The sequence below is a fragment of the Sardina pilchardus genome, chromosome 24 (assembly GCF_963854185.1).
Source record: "Sardina pilchardus chromosome 24, fSarPil1.1, whole genome shotgun sequence".
Classification (NCBI taxonomy): domain Eukaryota; kingdom Metazoa; phylum Chordata; class Actinopteri; order Clupeiformes; family Clupeidae; genus Sardina; species Sardina pilchardus.
In genome coordinates, this window is record NC_085017.1 from 20,946,087 (window position 1) to 20,961,615 (window position 15,529).

The following is a 15,529-nucleotide window of genomic DNA, read 5'->3' on the forward strand; positions in this document are numbered from 1 at the left end:
CAAGTGCCCCTTTTGCAGCAAGGCATGCAGACAGATCAGAATCAGATGGCCCCAGCAGCAACCCATGTGTTCATCCACACAACTGCTGCTCATCATCTGCCAGAGATCAGCTTCAGCCTCAGCGTCAGCCTCAAGAACCCCATCATGTGTTGTGGATCAATGGGCTGAGTGTTGAGTCTTAAGAGTCCTGTGGTGTATGACCTGCAATATCTCTGTTGTCAGATCACTTCACCTCGAAGACTTTCCCATCTCCCTCTGACAACTGATGCTAAGGCCTCTCTGGTATGCTCCTTCCTTGTCTTGTCATTTGGCAGCCTCTGCCGTCATGCTTCTGTGATCCTGTTTTTCATCACGGTTCCAGTCAGGTACACCTCCCTGTCCAGCTTGCAGTGAGGTAGTAGAATTTTGTGCTAGATTGTTTGCCAAATGTGTGTTGTTGACCAAAGCTCCCAAACCAAGTCCCTGATGTGTGCATCCTCAACTTGTGCACGCAATTGAGTCTTGTTGTCTTGGTAGACATCAAAGTCTAGCAGTATGCCATCTGCTTTAGCCAGCATAAAGTTCTTCATCCCGATAGGATTTGGTGACAGGCTGTGGTGGATCATCTGCTTGTTCATTTATTGGGAGAGATTCTGGCCAAGCCTGAAGCAAACAGCCTCCGTGAACACGTTCTATGAATGGCCTCATTTTCCAGAATCGGTCAGCCCTCTTCAAGTTTTTTTGTTTAAAAAAACACGTTCCTCTTGGTTTTGTTACCAATGCAGGAACTCCAGAGATACCTTGCATGATAGAGCATATTCCTGATGATTCAACCAAATTATTCTCCTTTTTGCACAATTGTCCTGTGTCGGAAGAGACTATGGTCCAGGGCACATTTCTGCTGTCCATGAAGGCGATGGAAAGAAATGCTTGTTTAAACAAGACCGATATTGAAAATGTCTTGGCTTATTGACAAAACAACTCAATGTGGGCATGCAGTTGCCATAGTTGCACTGTCCACATACTTAAAGTCAATATTGAATGATGTGAATTCCTCAGTCCCTCAGAAACTCATAGCATATCTGTTTTGTTTTTTTTAGGCCGACTATAATGTTTGAATGGACATTGATTCAACATAAACCTTATCAAATGGTGGCGACAATGTGTGTGTGTCAGTTGTGATCTTCATATGAGTGTATTTTAGATTAACAGCATTTACATGGATAGTTCACCTCATACATTTGATTGTTCTACTTGGATCACATTTAAAGCAATAAAAGGAAAGACCAGAATAGACAGACAAACCAACATTTGCATAGATAATGCAAATAATATGCAAAAGCAACTATGCCCATCAAAAGCATTGGGCAATGCAGTCAGTGCAAAATAGTAATAATCTCAACCCTTTCCATTGTATAGTGGACATTGTGGACATTGGGAGTAGATATAGGCTGTGGGTGTGTGCTTGTGCTTGTGCTTGTGTGTGTGTGTGTGTGTGTGTGTGTGTGTGTGTGTGTGTGTGTGTGTGTGTGTGTGTGTGTGTGTGTGTGTGTGTGTGTGTGTGTGTGTGTGTGTGTGTGTGTGTGTGTGTGTGTGTGTGTGTGTGTGTGAACAATGGCATGAACTTCATGTTCCAGAAATAGAAATTATTGAAATTTGAAGAAGGCAACTGAAATAGATATAGCTTTTTTTCTGCGCTACCATGGCAACAGTGGTCTTCCAAGAAGTCTCGCTTACCTGGTCTATTATAGCACAGACAGAGTGGGCTGGCTTTCTAATGGCTGGTGTTTCAGTGGCAATATGTACATGTCTCTGTAGACATTTCATTAACATGAAGCCTTTAGAAAATGCATTAAAATAATAAGCTTGTATCGTTCTATTTTAAGCTGTGAAAGAAAATATTCCATTCTTATACCAAAGATCCTTCATTACTAAATGAACCCTCTCTGGTTATACTACTGGAATCTATATATCTGGAATCAAAATTTATTCAATTTAAGCCTATTTCTGATATATTTAGAACTTTTTTGTTGCTAATTATTATGGCTATGGCAAGGTTACATCAGAATTATATTTGCTGGTAAATGAAATATATGAAACAAATTTGAAAGCCTTTTTGTTTATTTTTTCAGAATATTGTGCTGTATCTGCGAGGAGATGGCTGATAACAAATAGCCTCATATAAAGAGGTCTATATTTAGCCTACAAAATGCATGTTGCTCTTACTCTTTTGCGTATGGGTGATACAAGTTTACATATAAGTTTTGCTTATAAAGAACCATATTCAAAGCAAATATAAAAACACTTGAAAAGCAGAATACACATTCTCACCAACAAGTGCACAATTCTAGGATTTTTTTTATTTTTTTTTAAATGAGCTATTAGCGCCATCATGTGGAAACATATAAGACCTCCCTCTGAAAAAAGATTGTTTGATTAATAGATAATAGATGGTAGCATATTTGTTTAACTGGAATTGTTTCAAAGAATATATCAGCACAGCTATCCTAAGCCTAAGGGTTTAGACACCAACAAATAAGAGTATCCATTCTAGTTTCTGACAGTGTAGAAATAAAGCTAAAAGCATGTTGACAAACACATAACAGAATTCAATTTCAATTTAATTTCACTTATAAAGCGCCAACACATTGCACATGTCTCATGGCGCTTTACAGAGTGTTAAACATTCAGAGATTCAAAGAGGGCCCATGAGTAACAGGGGCAAGGAAAAACTCCCTAAATAAGTCATTCTGAGACTAATTGCAAGCACAACTACCCTACTGAAGTATCCTCGTGGACTGCATGTGTTGCTGTTAAGTGGAGATATCTAGCAAAAACACTGGCAATCCTTAAGGATGATTAAGAGACGTGATCTGGCTGTGACAAAGACTGAAATTACACCTTTCTTACAGCTTTCTACAGCCTTGATTGAATAGTGAATTTGCTGAAGGGGTTTGGGGTTGACCACATATTGTTCAGCAATATGGAATGCAGACAACGGAACAAGGCACATCTAACCTTTCTTCCGTAACAGCCCAATGTTTAGTATTAAAGATATTCAGCAGTACTAATATGTAATGTCTAAGTGTTCTCCTTTAAGAAGATAACTACAGAGCTTTATTACCGTGTTGAATAAGCAACAATCAACATGCCAAGAGAATATCTGCCAATGTATATCTTTAAATATGAAGTCTGCATATAAAATAGTACCATGTATATGACATGAAAATACATTTGCGAAAGGTCAGTCAGAAATGTCAGTTTGAAGTCAAGTAGCCTAAGTTCTCAGTTAACCCAGTAATGATACAGGAAAGGTATTGATGAATTTGCTATTTTATTTACAAAACAGATAAGGGCAGTTGACACAATATTAATTTGAGAGAAACAAAGCACTGCTCCAATATCATTCAGCAGCTCTCATTAACTTTTCATCCTTGTCGTTGCTTGTGTCTTGGGTGAGTTTTACAGTACACAAACAGCCTTCCCCTTCGCCAGATAAAGAAGCAGTCTTTGCACCGTCTTTTCAGGGCAGTTTTTGTTTTCATTCCTGACACTGGCTGCACACATGCCAGCTGTTGACACTGTCCAAGCAAAGGCGTACGAATTCCAGTGCACACACCAACTGTAGGGGTCACAGTCCTCTTCACTTGTGGCATTGCTGAGGTGATGGTGGTGAAGCTCCTGTGTGCGCCCAAGGATGCAGGGATTCGGAGAGCAGCAAACCTTGCCATTTGAGTTAGCTGATGAGACACAGAGTTCACCAGCCGAGGCAGAAACAGGGCTGCCATGGTGATGCAACCTGCAAAAGGCACATACATCTTAGTGATTACACTGAAGTGTTCATTTACAGAACTGTACTTAAACATTTGTAACTGTAAAACAGTTATTTGATAGTGCAGGTCAGCTGTCTACCGTTTGGTTACAGCATGTCTGAACAGGTAACTACAACGTCCTCACATTCATTTTGATGATACACTGTAACAGTGTATTATGGTTACAGTTGATGTTGCATTTTGCTAACGTTACAATTTTGTTTCGCATAATCGCATTAGACAATTCATGAACCCCATTAGACATAAACTCCAATATGTTTGTGTAACGTTGTTCATGCTATCCAAATTGCCTTTGATAAATTAATGTAAGGATCAGCTCTCAATACAATTAATGCCGAAACTCCGGTAGGCTAACAACGGAATGTTGGCTAAATAGCTCATCTGCCTGCAATTTGCCCATGACAGTACCAGCTAACGTTAGCTTTTAGCTAGTCTTGATTCTCCAGAAACGGACAACGAAGAAGGATGGGAGTTGAAAAGTAATCTAAAAACATGATGTATTATACATACCTGCACAAAGCAGTCCAATGAAAAGCTGCTTACTTATGGATTTCAATTATAAACAGCATACGACTGTTCATGCGGTTACTTCAGAGGTGAAAGACATGACAGACCCATGCATTCGGGTCATGCAAAATTACTTCCTGTGTGACGTAACGCCAACTTTCTTCAGGGTCCTCAGGAGAATGACATTTTATGTAAAGCTAAAGTAAAATAAAGTAAAATACACTCAAAGAAACATGAAATATATTTCAAGTTTTGATATGCGTTGCATTATTTATGACATGTATGACATTCAAATGTTTTTTTTTTTTTGTCTTTTAGGGAGAAGTGGAAGTCCCTCCCAGCAGACGCAGAGCATTTCGGGTAATGCTCTGAAAACATGGCGTCGGTTGCTAGCAGAGGTCTGTCCTTCATTAAGACTGCAAAGGTTTTGCTCTCTCCCTTAAGGTTGTCTGCCGTTCCAGCCAGTCGGTATGGCGTAGAAGTTTCGAAGCACGGAGAGGCAATTACTCACACCGGGCAGGTAACGTATGCATAAAATAACCTACATGACTGTCGAGGAAGCTAATGCCCGTTTGCTAGCTAAGTTAAGTTAGCAATGCTACGTAGTGTTTCAGCTTGTTTACCATGTCATTCTTTTACTTCGGTCGATTAATTCATTCCTGGAGGGATTGAACGATGCACTGAATGACACATGCAGCCATGTATCCTCTTATTAACGTTTACGTTAGCTGAACTCTTCAATGCTCAACCATGTAACGTTAATGTGAAGTCACCACCAAAACAAAGTTGTTATCGCTAAGATTTAATCTAACAGCGTCACTATCCGTATAACATTACACTAAATTGTTAATTTGTCAACCAGATTTGGTGGCGACAAGGTGTTGTGATACGTTTCCCCGATACGTATCTTTTACTGTTTTCCCATGTTGTCACATTGCAGGTGTATGATGAAAATGACGTACGACGAGCCAGATTTATTGGCAAAGAGAAAGAGGCAAGTAGTTACCAACTTGTTTATTGTGTTTGTGCCTTCCTTATCAGTTATAGTTACTTATTTGTTGTCTGACACTGCTCTTGTGTCATTTTGGTAGGTGAACAAAAACTTCGCCATCAAGCTGGTGGCAGAAGAATCTGTGTCAGATGTTGGAACAAGGGTTGTGTCTTGTGATGGTGGCGGCGGTGCGCTGGGACACCCCAAAGTCTACATCAATTTGGTAATTATCTCCTCGTTGGGACCTGACAACCTGGTTTGGTATCACCACATAATTGACAGATAGTGTGTGTGTGTGTGTGTGTGTGTGTGTGTGTGTGTGTGTGTGTGTGTGTGTGTGTGTGTGTGTGTGTGTGTGTGCGCGCCAGTGCCAAAGGCAAACCACTAACACTGATTCTTTGCCTTTACGTTCAGGACAAAACAACAAAAGTGGGCACGTGTGGTTATTGTGGACTGCAGTTCCAACAGAAGGGACATCACTGAAGTAATGTTCATTCCTCTGTAGTGTTTTGTCTCAGAATAATAAGTTATTTACCTGTTTAAATTAAACAGATACATTGTACTTGTCTATTAGATTTCTTGTCTTATACAATAAACAGAAATCAATTCAAAAGCTTATTATTCTTATTCTTATTATTATTATATCTCCAATGCTGCTAATGAGTTACACCCAAAGATTACAGCGTTACTTTATGAATTGATCACAGTGACATATCTCAAATGTTGTGACCTTGTCTTCCCAAGGTGTTTAAACCCCATTTTTCAAGGATATTTTTCAAAGATTTTCAGTATGACTTTGTCATTCAACCAGTGCTTGCAAGATTGAAAAATACCAGTGCAATCTCCTGACTTCTTATTGTGAGAGAATTTCCTCAAATCAAGAATGGTGTTTTGTGTAATGCAATACCCTGTGTTCACAGGTAGAGGTCAGTGTTGACTCATACAACTTAGTGCCCTATATGTGTATCCACATATAGGGCACTAATACAACTAGACAGCCCCATTTCACAGGTCAGGAATGGGGATTCTTAAAAGGCCTATTTGGTTTTATGCCCTTATCATAATTCATAATTTTGTCATAATTGTCATAACATGATTTGAGTTGAACTCTTTATTAAACATGGTGTGTTCAGAGACAACCAGTTGGATTAAAGGTGTGTTAGCCCATGAATTAAATGTTTATCAGAAGTTTCAAATTAATGTGGATTGATAATTAGGCTGGGTAAATCTGCCTGATCTGCAAGCGATTTGGAGTAACTGATCTGCAACTCAGGCTGGAAACCTGCTCATCTATCTCTCTTGCTTCCTGTCCGCGTTTGCTGGGTCCTATCAGGAACTAGCTTATCCAAAAGACGCACCCGGACCGTTGGTCTGATTGGTTGAAGGGCATTTGAACAATGCCCATTGATCACGCCTCTTGTGCAGTAGAAATAAAGTGCAGACTCCCCAGACTAATTTTCAATCTTAAAAGGTTGAGCTTAGTTTGGTGAACGCTAATTGATAGTAATATTTGTCAATGTTCCTATTTATTAATTGTATTCATGTTTTTAGCAGCAAATACTTTTTGCAAATATTTTTGCAATATGCAAATACATATTGTGTTAGTCTCATGATATTTGCTAAAACAGGCCTGGGTGGTGTCATTTTGTCTATGCAAAATATGTAATCTGTTAGAGGCTCTATTTTGCAGGATTAGAATAAAATAAATTTCTTATTATTTTGACTTTCCAAGTGACAGCTCTTCAGTCTAGAATACAAAACATTTTGAAGGACATCATTTTAAAAGTGAATCTTTGTGTTTAGGCCAGTGTGCCAAACTAATACCTAATATTAATAGCCTTAGGCATGACACAGACTGACGGAAACAAAAACAAACCATGTGCACCCAAGTGTAGCATGCTGTGGTTCACTGTGTGGACCGGGGAAGCTGACTTAATTTACAAGCAGGCCTTCAATGGATTTATGTAAAACAAATCATGATGCCATAAGATTATCTATCCATGACCGAACTTTGGACTCTCCTGGAACATGTGAATGACAACCATATAAACAACACAGAAAAGAGAATCTGAATTATAATCCGCATCGCCAAGCAGCAGTCTGTCTAGTCTGCTCCCGCTAAAGTCGGAATAACACCAATGGGGATTTAGTCTGATAAGGACCACGAAGGTGGAACAATACATGCGTAAGATCATATATATATTTCATCAGGAGAATTCTCTGTTGGCTTGACCGTGCCAAATTGGCCCATGTGCGGTCCGCAGGCACTGAGGTCTCTGGTGGTGCGTGGAGTGGAACCAGGTTTTCTAGCTGAGAGGTTTCAGGTTGAGGGAAGCGCAGCCATGCCGTTATAATTGGGAGCGGTGACAGAAGGAGAAAGACAGCCCGACTCTCATTAACCCTCATACACTGTATGTTCTGTCCAGTGATATGGTAGAAAGAGAGGCTGCATCAATTGTTAGAAATGGTGGTCTTTGGTCCACCCCCTCTCTTCGCCACCCCGAAAAGAGAAGCAGGCCACATTGCAGGTGGTCGGTTAATTCAAACATTGCTCGAAGCGAAATCTTGAAGTGAAACTGAGCATATGAATTCCGCGGGATAAAAAGCGAGGCTTTTCTATTATTCAGTGACACGAAAATATAGACCGGGGCAGGGTTACGTGATTGGTTTACTATTATGTTGCATGGGACTGTATGTTGCATTCTCGCTGTTGCAAGATTAGCTTTTTTTCATGTAAAATGTTGAATGCATATTTTGTCACGAGTAGGCCTACATGTTTTGGGTGCGTCTGTCGATATAGCCTACTGAGAATGACTAGCTTACTACTCTAGAGATGTTTTTTTTTTATTTAACAGTTCGCTGCATCTCAACTTTGATGAAAACTTTCCGTCAAGTACCAAAACCGGCATATGCGACTTCTGTTAAGCAGACATCAGTGGTCGCTGCACCGCACCCACAATAAAACACACACGCACACACACTTTTTTTCCTCGCACGCTGACACACACGCCCACGCACGCCCGCAGTGACATGTTCTTATCTCTAATTACCCCACTGGCCTGTCACATTTCGCAACTTAAGGCTGTGATGTGTTAGCGCTCACTGGAACTAATTACCGACGTTGCCCTCTTCTGAGTCCCATGTACTAGTTCTGACCTTTACCTATGAGACCATGTCATGTCTCTCTGCTCAGACAGCTGGCTGGCCCGCAGTTCCTGTGGAAACAGACAGACTTCGTGACAGGTGGGTCCGAGAGTTTCCACACTTAGATGAAGACGGAAAAGACGCGCACGCACGCGCGAGCGCATGTGTGCGTGCATGTGCAATGAGCGCGCGTGCCCGTGCAACCGGTGCTTGTGTCTGCTGCAGATGTGCGTATGCGAATGGGAGATTGAAACTGAAATACCATTGCCCGCAAAGCGTTGCTGTGCGGAAAAAAAAATCTGGTGTTTTTTTTTGTTCTCTTGACTGACCCCTTTACTGCTCAACCAAAAGACTTTGCATAGACTTTGAGTCGACTCAAGGCCAAGGACATCAATAACCGTACAAATCATTCAGGCCTACATCGTAATATGGAATTTAGCAGACGCTTTTGTCCAACTTGCAACTTACAAAAATAAAACAATACAATAGATCAATGTGACGTGATATAATGTAAATCTGCTAGGCCTAACCGACATGTCAACTGGAATGCGATGAGAGCACATGAACGAATCTTATCCTCGCATAGTACCTACGTCCCATGCTGAAGCATTAGTGCATTATATTCAGTCTCAGTACAGGCGAACGTATTGTAGCCTAGAAATTGGACTGTGAGAAAATGTCATCTGCACAATAGTTTTGATATACAATGGATAAGTAGTTACTGTAAGCGTGTGTCGATTTGCTTAAGAATCTCCGAGAGTACAGGCCTTTGGCTCAACGGGGGATATTGTCACCACCAGGGTGTTGTGACTTTGCGTGTTAGACCCTGTCATTTGCGCGAAACAGGGACGTAGAACAGATTTAAGTAACTTATCCTGAATGTAGACTAACAAACTGGACATAATGGCATTACATGGCTGGTGGAACAGCCAGGCGTGTTAGCAGCCCTGTAAATATCGTGTTCGTGTTCCCAGACAAGACCTCTGTGCTGCATGTTCAGGGTGACAGTCAGGGGAAATAAGTGATTCAAGGGGCACTCGTTTTTATCGTAGGATAAGCTGTGATGGGCTTTTTTCATTCTGGTTTTCACCAGAGGTTCTGTATGTGACACGTTGCATGACATGTTAAAAAAAGCCTAAAGAATCATCGACTGTTGTGGGCCGTCTTAAAACATCGTTTCTTTCTTTTTTATATTTTATTGTCTGTATTGCCTTCCTTCCTAGAGCAGAATGTTTATTAGATACACGGGCAAAGAAAGACGAATAGCCTACGGCAAACTGTTGACCTGTTCAGCCCACAGATGATCTGCAATTTGCTCTAACGCAGCATTTACAGCATCTGTAAAGGTGCATTACACAGCCGGATTGAGCTCGACTCACTTCTCACCTCATTGTGTAGAAGAAAGTAAAGTTTACGGTAGAAAAAGCTGGATGTCATTATTTATTATCTTAAACGTAACTTATTTATAAAGCAGAAAAAGAATGGAATTCTCGGCTGAATTCGTCTTGAATTATTCAGCTTGAAATAGTTAATTCCATACAAGGCAGTGGCAGATCCCTGCTCTGTTCTAATAAATACTTTAACATCCTAAGCCTCTAACTTAAAAATAAATAAATAAATAAATGGGTAAATAGAAATAAACGAAAGGAAAATATTGTCTATCCCTATCCCGTGTGTGCCCCCTTTTCCCTCAGACAGACTTACTTTTAGGCGGAAAGTCTTTCAATTCCGAGAAGTTAGAGTAAATAATTAAGGCTTTAGAGAGTAAACCAAGTCCGCAAAAGACAGAAAAATTTTTTTTTCATTCTTTTACGTGCAGTTGAGCACCATTATCAAAAAGCTACTCAGGCGAATTGGTGCAATTCTGCAATTTGCAATGTTACGAATATTTACATTTTGAAATATATTTTGTATCCGTAGGCCTATCTGTGGCATTTCATAACGGTATTTTGTGTAATGAAAGAACAGCTTATTCAATGTGTGCATTATGCTTTAAATGCGTCTCCTATATCTAATCCCCTCTAAATATTATTTTCTTACCTATGGGCCTAAACCATTCCCACGGGCTATTTAAAAGTAACAACCATCTGACTAGTGTACTTTACCAAAAAGGTGTGATAATACAAAATTCTATGTCTTAGAGGGCTTGCCTCAGGGCTTAACTTCAATACAGTCAGTTTTTTCCCCCCTAAATGTTTCTGAGGCAGTTCGTCCTTGTATGTGTTTCGTCAAAATAGATTACATCTCCTGGGGCGAAAATGATCTGCGGGGAATTACTCCAGTCGATAAACCTATTAGGTTTGTAGATCGTCGGCAGGCCATATCCTTTAACTCTGTCCTATTAATGGAGGCTATGGGGCTCGCTCAAGACTCGGGGAGTGTGTAGTCGATCTCTACGGTGCAGCTCCCTTGTTGACACAATCAGAATCACTTAATGAAAAGCAACGCTTGACTGAGTCGGTTTCATTTGGGGTCTGTGTAAAAGTGCCGTTGATTTAACAATTTAGCAGCACTCTCCTATGTGTATTTACATTTAGCATGGTTGACTGATCACAGCCTCCTCCAATATTCCAATAAACACACGAGCGGGGCTCGAAAGTCTCCCTCTATCCCTCTATCTGGCTTGTGGCCCTGCACGCACGCCCCAAACTCCGCACGCTTGCGTTCACTGACTCACACACATATCCCCTCTCCTCTTCCTCTCTCTGTGCTGCGTGTGTGTGCGTGTGTGTGTGTGTGTGTGTGTGTGTGTGTGTGTGTGTGTGTGTGTGTGTGTGTGTGTGTGTGTGTGTGTGTGTGTGTGTGTGTGTGTGTGTGTGTGTGTGATTTGTGTTGTGTTGTGTTGTGTGTGGGAATGTGTGTGGGAGAGAGATCGCTTGCAATACACAACTTTGTGTCAATGTGAAATTGTGTATGTTTCAGCACCAAGGACAGCAACCAACAATTCAATCACACATTAGGCCATTAGACATTACACGTCTTGTTTCCTTCTCAGCGACCTTTTATTTCAGTGATCTGTTAACAAGACGCAATGTTTGTAACATATGTGCTCTTGTGTAGCCTACTATCTTACAGCAATGATGGCAGGGAAACAATACACGTTTAACATTTGGGGATCTGTGTCCACATGCCTCCAGTTAAAAAGTGAGAACGTGTCCTGCAAAGCAAAGGAAGCGCAATAAAAATAATAATAATAAAAAAGTGATAAACTCTTATCCAAAACTTATCCTCATTCTTAATTGTTGTCTCTTCAAACAATAATTGTTCATATTTCTGCACAGTCAGGAACCTTTCAGTCACGATGTAGGCCTATAGGCCTAATAGACAACACAAAGCCGCATCTTTACCAAAGAAAAAGAAAGAAAAAAAGGGGAGAGTTTCTCTTTTCTTTAAGTGAGTTGTGTAGCAGTAACGTTCCCGAGTGAAGTATCCTGTGGAAGACCTGTTCCACTCCACAAGCTGGAGTGTGATGAAGTCTGATTCAAAGTGCTCTGTCGAAATACAGGATCGTGAAAGACACCGTCGACCCAGTTCCTGAGTGTAGCGACAGGGGAGTCCTGCGGTCTGTCTGCCACACCCAGGACTGGAGGACCACCTGGAGAAGGAGGATTGGTCGGTTGGCATCTGTGCATACAAGATGGGTACTCTGTTTGGTTTAAAGAAATGGCTGTTTGTGCCAGGGACCAGATTTTGGGTTTGGGCTCTGATCTTGGCTGGTCTTGTTGATAGAATAGCTTTGTTGTTTCGCTGGCTTGTGCGAGTGATCGGGCACAGTCTTTATGAAAGCCTTCGTTTCCATCAAAGGATTCAGGCATGGACGCACTCGCTGGCGCCTCTTCAATATGATCATTTGAACGTCCCTGCGAGTGGGTGATCACGTGAAACGGACGTTTGGGCTCGCATTCGGAACCATCCGACTCGGTGAGATCAAAGTCTTCCAAATCACTTTGTGCAAGGTCGGTGTCCACTCCGATCCGATTATCTGAAAATAAAGGGAAAATGGCATGATTTAATAATACGCATAATTTGATTCATGGTCAAATTGTTGAAGTTTCTAAACTACATGGTAAGTTGAATTACACAGCAAGGAGTTAAATGCAAAGCCTATAGCTTTTGCAGCTGAGACATGACAACAGTGAACTTAAAGGAACAGCTTCCATTTAAAAATCCATACGATAAGAGCACCTGTTGATCCCATTTTAAAGTTAGAACACAAACCATTGAATTCCTTCACGGATTTGATTGGTTCCGGTTGCGATCCCTCTGCGTCGTCACTGTCGTCATCACAGCCCTTGTCGTCGGAGTTCTTCGTGCGCGGGGACCAGGTCATCTTGTTCTCCTTCTTCAGTCTCCTGCGCGCGTTGGCGAACCAGGTGGACACTTGGGTAAGGGTCATCCGCGTGATGATGGCCAGCATGATCTTCTCTCCCTTGGTGGGATAAGGGTTCTTCTTGTGCTCCTGCAGCCACGCTTTCAGAGTGCTTGTAGTCTCCCGGGTAGCATTCTTCCTCCTTGTGGCCACGTCCACAGATCCATATCTAAACCGACAGTATTCAGAGCATTGTTAACCTTTATCCACATAACATAGCCTAAACGTAAATCTTCACAGTGGCACAAAACTTTACAATAACAGTATCTCACAAACACAGACCGTAGAAAAGTTTTACCTGTCGTACTGATACTGTCCAAAGGTGTGGTCGTATTGATAATACGCACTTTGCGCAACACTTGCATGTGCTGTTGCTGCCTCTTTTCCATCCAGTTTTCCCTGCAATACAATACATTCTAGTTTGATCAAAATAGTAGACAAACAACAACAAGTTTTAACAAAAGCTCAAACAGACAAAACAGAAACTCAAATGATCACTGCTGTTTTACAACAGACATAGCTTGAGGCAGATCCAGTCAACACAACATTCAAAGAATGACAAGAGTCATTTATGAGGGATTCCTAGAATAGAATCTGGTGATGGAATGACATGTGTATGTATACTATCACTATATACTATCTGTTCCTTCAGTATCACTTATTAGGCTTACTATGTTAAAGGATAAAGTGATAGATAGATAGATAGATAGATAGATAGATAGATAGATAGATAGATAAATAGTTAGATATATAGATAGATAGATAGATAGATAGAAGTCTTGAAAAACTGTAATAAGAAACACTGAAACATCCTCTACTTTGTCTGAATGTGCATGTCATTGTTGAAATAATTTTCATGGGGCACCAAACAAGTCTTACCAGGGAATACAGGGCAGTGGCGTCGCTTCCACATGGTGTGTACGTCCCGTAACCCTGGCTTTTGCTGTAAGGACTTCCGTACACCCCAATGGCAGTGGCAGGGTTTAAGTCGTGGCGAGCTGAGGCCAGAAGCCGGCTTTCGTACACGGGGCAGTAGAGCGAGCTCTGCGGGGAAGTCGCCAGACTAGGCTCCATCAGGGACCTACCGCTGGACTCGCAATAGGTGCTCAGAGTATTGGTGGCCACCAGCAGCTATGGTAACAGTAAACAGGTGAGATCAGCGTTGAGGAGTGTTATGCAATTCAACCAATAGCCTAATTGGATAATTAGATTAAACTTGCCAAGCATAGTATAAGGAAAAAGTTGAGTTGAGACTGCTGCACTTGCTTAGTAATGACAGATCGGGCTACAGATAGCCTACTGATATTTTCTTTTAGATGGAGAACACTCACCTGCGGTGCAGTTGTGTATGAGTAGCCAAACTGTGAATATGACATGGTCCAAGACAGAGGTTACGGCTCAGTCCCACGCCAAAGTTGTACCGGCTGACATATGTTCATCGGTAAGAGTAGTCCTTTAGTGGATGCACAAAGCTCCAGGAGTGAGGCAAAAAGCAAGGATCCGATCAGCCTCAGATATTCTTTGCGTTCAGAGAAATCGATAACAAATGTATTATCTATCGCATATAAACTGTTAACTCCTCTTCACATTCGAACACACCGTGGACTTGAATAAACATGTTGTACAGTAGAAAAAAATGCATAACAAAACGTCAACCCAGAGGCACGTTGTTTTAAACATCCATCCCCGTGACGTCACAAACTGTCCTTTAAAGCTCCAGGCATCTTTTCAACACCCACTTGAAAAAAAAAAAAAACCTGGAAGTTGTACATAGCCTATAGACTATTACGGGTGCAAAGAAATCAAACACTTTTCTACTTATTGCTACTTTAAAACGATCAAGCTGTATAGACAGAGCGAGGAAAAACTCAAATAGTAAAAATAGAAAAGAAAACTCATAGTAGCCTACACCTCCTCAGCAGCCGAATGTGAACATTTCCAGTAGAAATATATGGCTCTTGATATCCTCAACTGAAGGACGTACTTGCTCGGGGAGACCTCGAGACTCAGACAAGTGAGCAGCCCCGGGGTCTCGCGCAAATTAATGAGGGTGTGTTCCGCTCTCCCTCTCTGGAACACCTGCCCGCGAGAAACGACTGGCGTATCTCACTCCAGAACATCGACAGCGCTGTTGTGGATGATTGATGAGCGCCGAGGAGCGATTAGCATAATTGCTTTTCTCTGTAGTTTAAAATACTTGTCCACGATTAAATAACATTACGGGGCTGGTAATGTGGGGGCAGATAAATAGAAAAGGTGGGGTGAAAACAATCAGAGGACCATCTGACTGCGATGTAATAGAAGACCAGGCCGGCAACAAGAGATAAATGGGCATCTCTCAATTCTTCTTGTAAAATGGTAAATCATTGTTTAAGTCTTGTAAAGGCACAATAATGCTTAGCATGAGAAAGCTGATATTATCATTTTTGTCCTAAACATGTTTTATTAATCATTTTAGCCACTCAATATAGCAGAGGTCCACATGATCTAATTGCACTTCAGTCTGGGGGAAGAATTGTCAGAGTGGCTGATTGCTACACAGCTCTCCCTGAAGAAGAAACTCACCATCTCTTTGTGACAGAGGTGTGCGAGTTGTCGTTGTCTGCCAACATGTGAAGGTAGCATTGTCACTTTGCAGACGTTTTAAAACAGTGCAGCATGACCACTGAAGAATGATATTTCAGTGTTAGGGAAGGTCCTACTCAA

General features: G+C 41.4%; 2 protein-coding genes across 2 annotated transcripts; one reads left to right on the top strand and one right to left on the bottom strand.

Annotated features, from left to right (window-relative positions):
- Positions 1 to 4,661: 4,661 nt before the first annotated feature.
- On the top strand, positions 4,662 to 5,928 carry ndufs6 (NADH:ubiquinone oxidoreductase subunit S6). The gene is made up of 4 exons (XM_062529683.1): positions 4,662 to 4,839; positions 5,260 to 5,313; positions 5,411 to 5,533; positions 5,725 to 5,928. The coding sequence occupies exons 1-4, from the start codon at positions 4,696 to 4,698 to the stop codon at positions 5,791 to 5,793; spliced, it is 390 nt and encodes a 129-aa protein (XP_062385667.1). The 5' UTR covers positions 4,662 to 4,695; the 3' UTR covers positions 5,794 to 5,928.
- Positions 5,929 to 11,272: 5,344 nt separating this feature from the next.
- irx4b (iroquois homeobox 4b) lies at positions 11,273 to 14,199 on the bottom strand (the record flags this gene model as incomplete). The annotated part of the gene is made up of 6 exons (XM_062530172.1): positions 14,155 to 14,199; positions 13,703 to 13,954; positions 13,122 to 13,222; positions 12,673 to 12,992; positions 11,897 to 12,436; positions 11,273 to 11,343 (listed from the first exon to the last, which is right to left on the bottom strand). Coding segments are annotated over exons 1-6 (1,329 nt in total), but the record flags the coding sequence as incomplete, so codon positions are not given.
- Between the last annotated feature and the right edge of the window lie 1,330 nt (positions 14,200 to 15,529).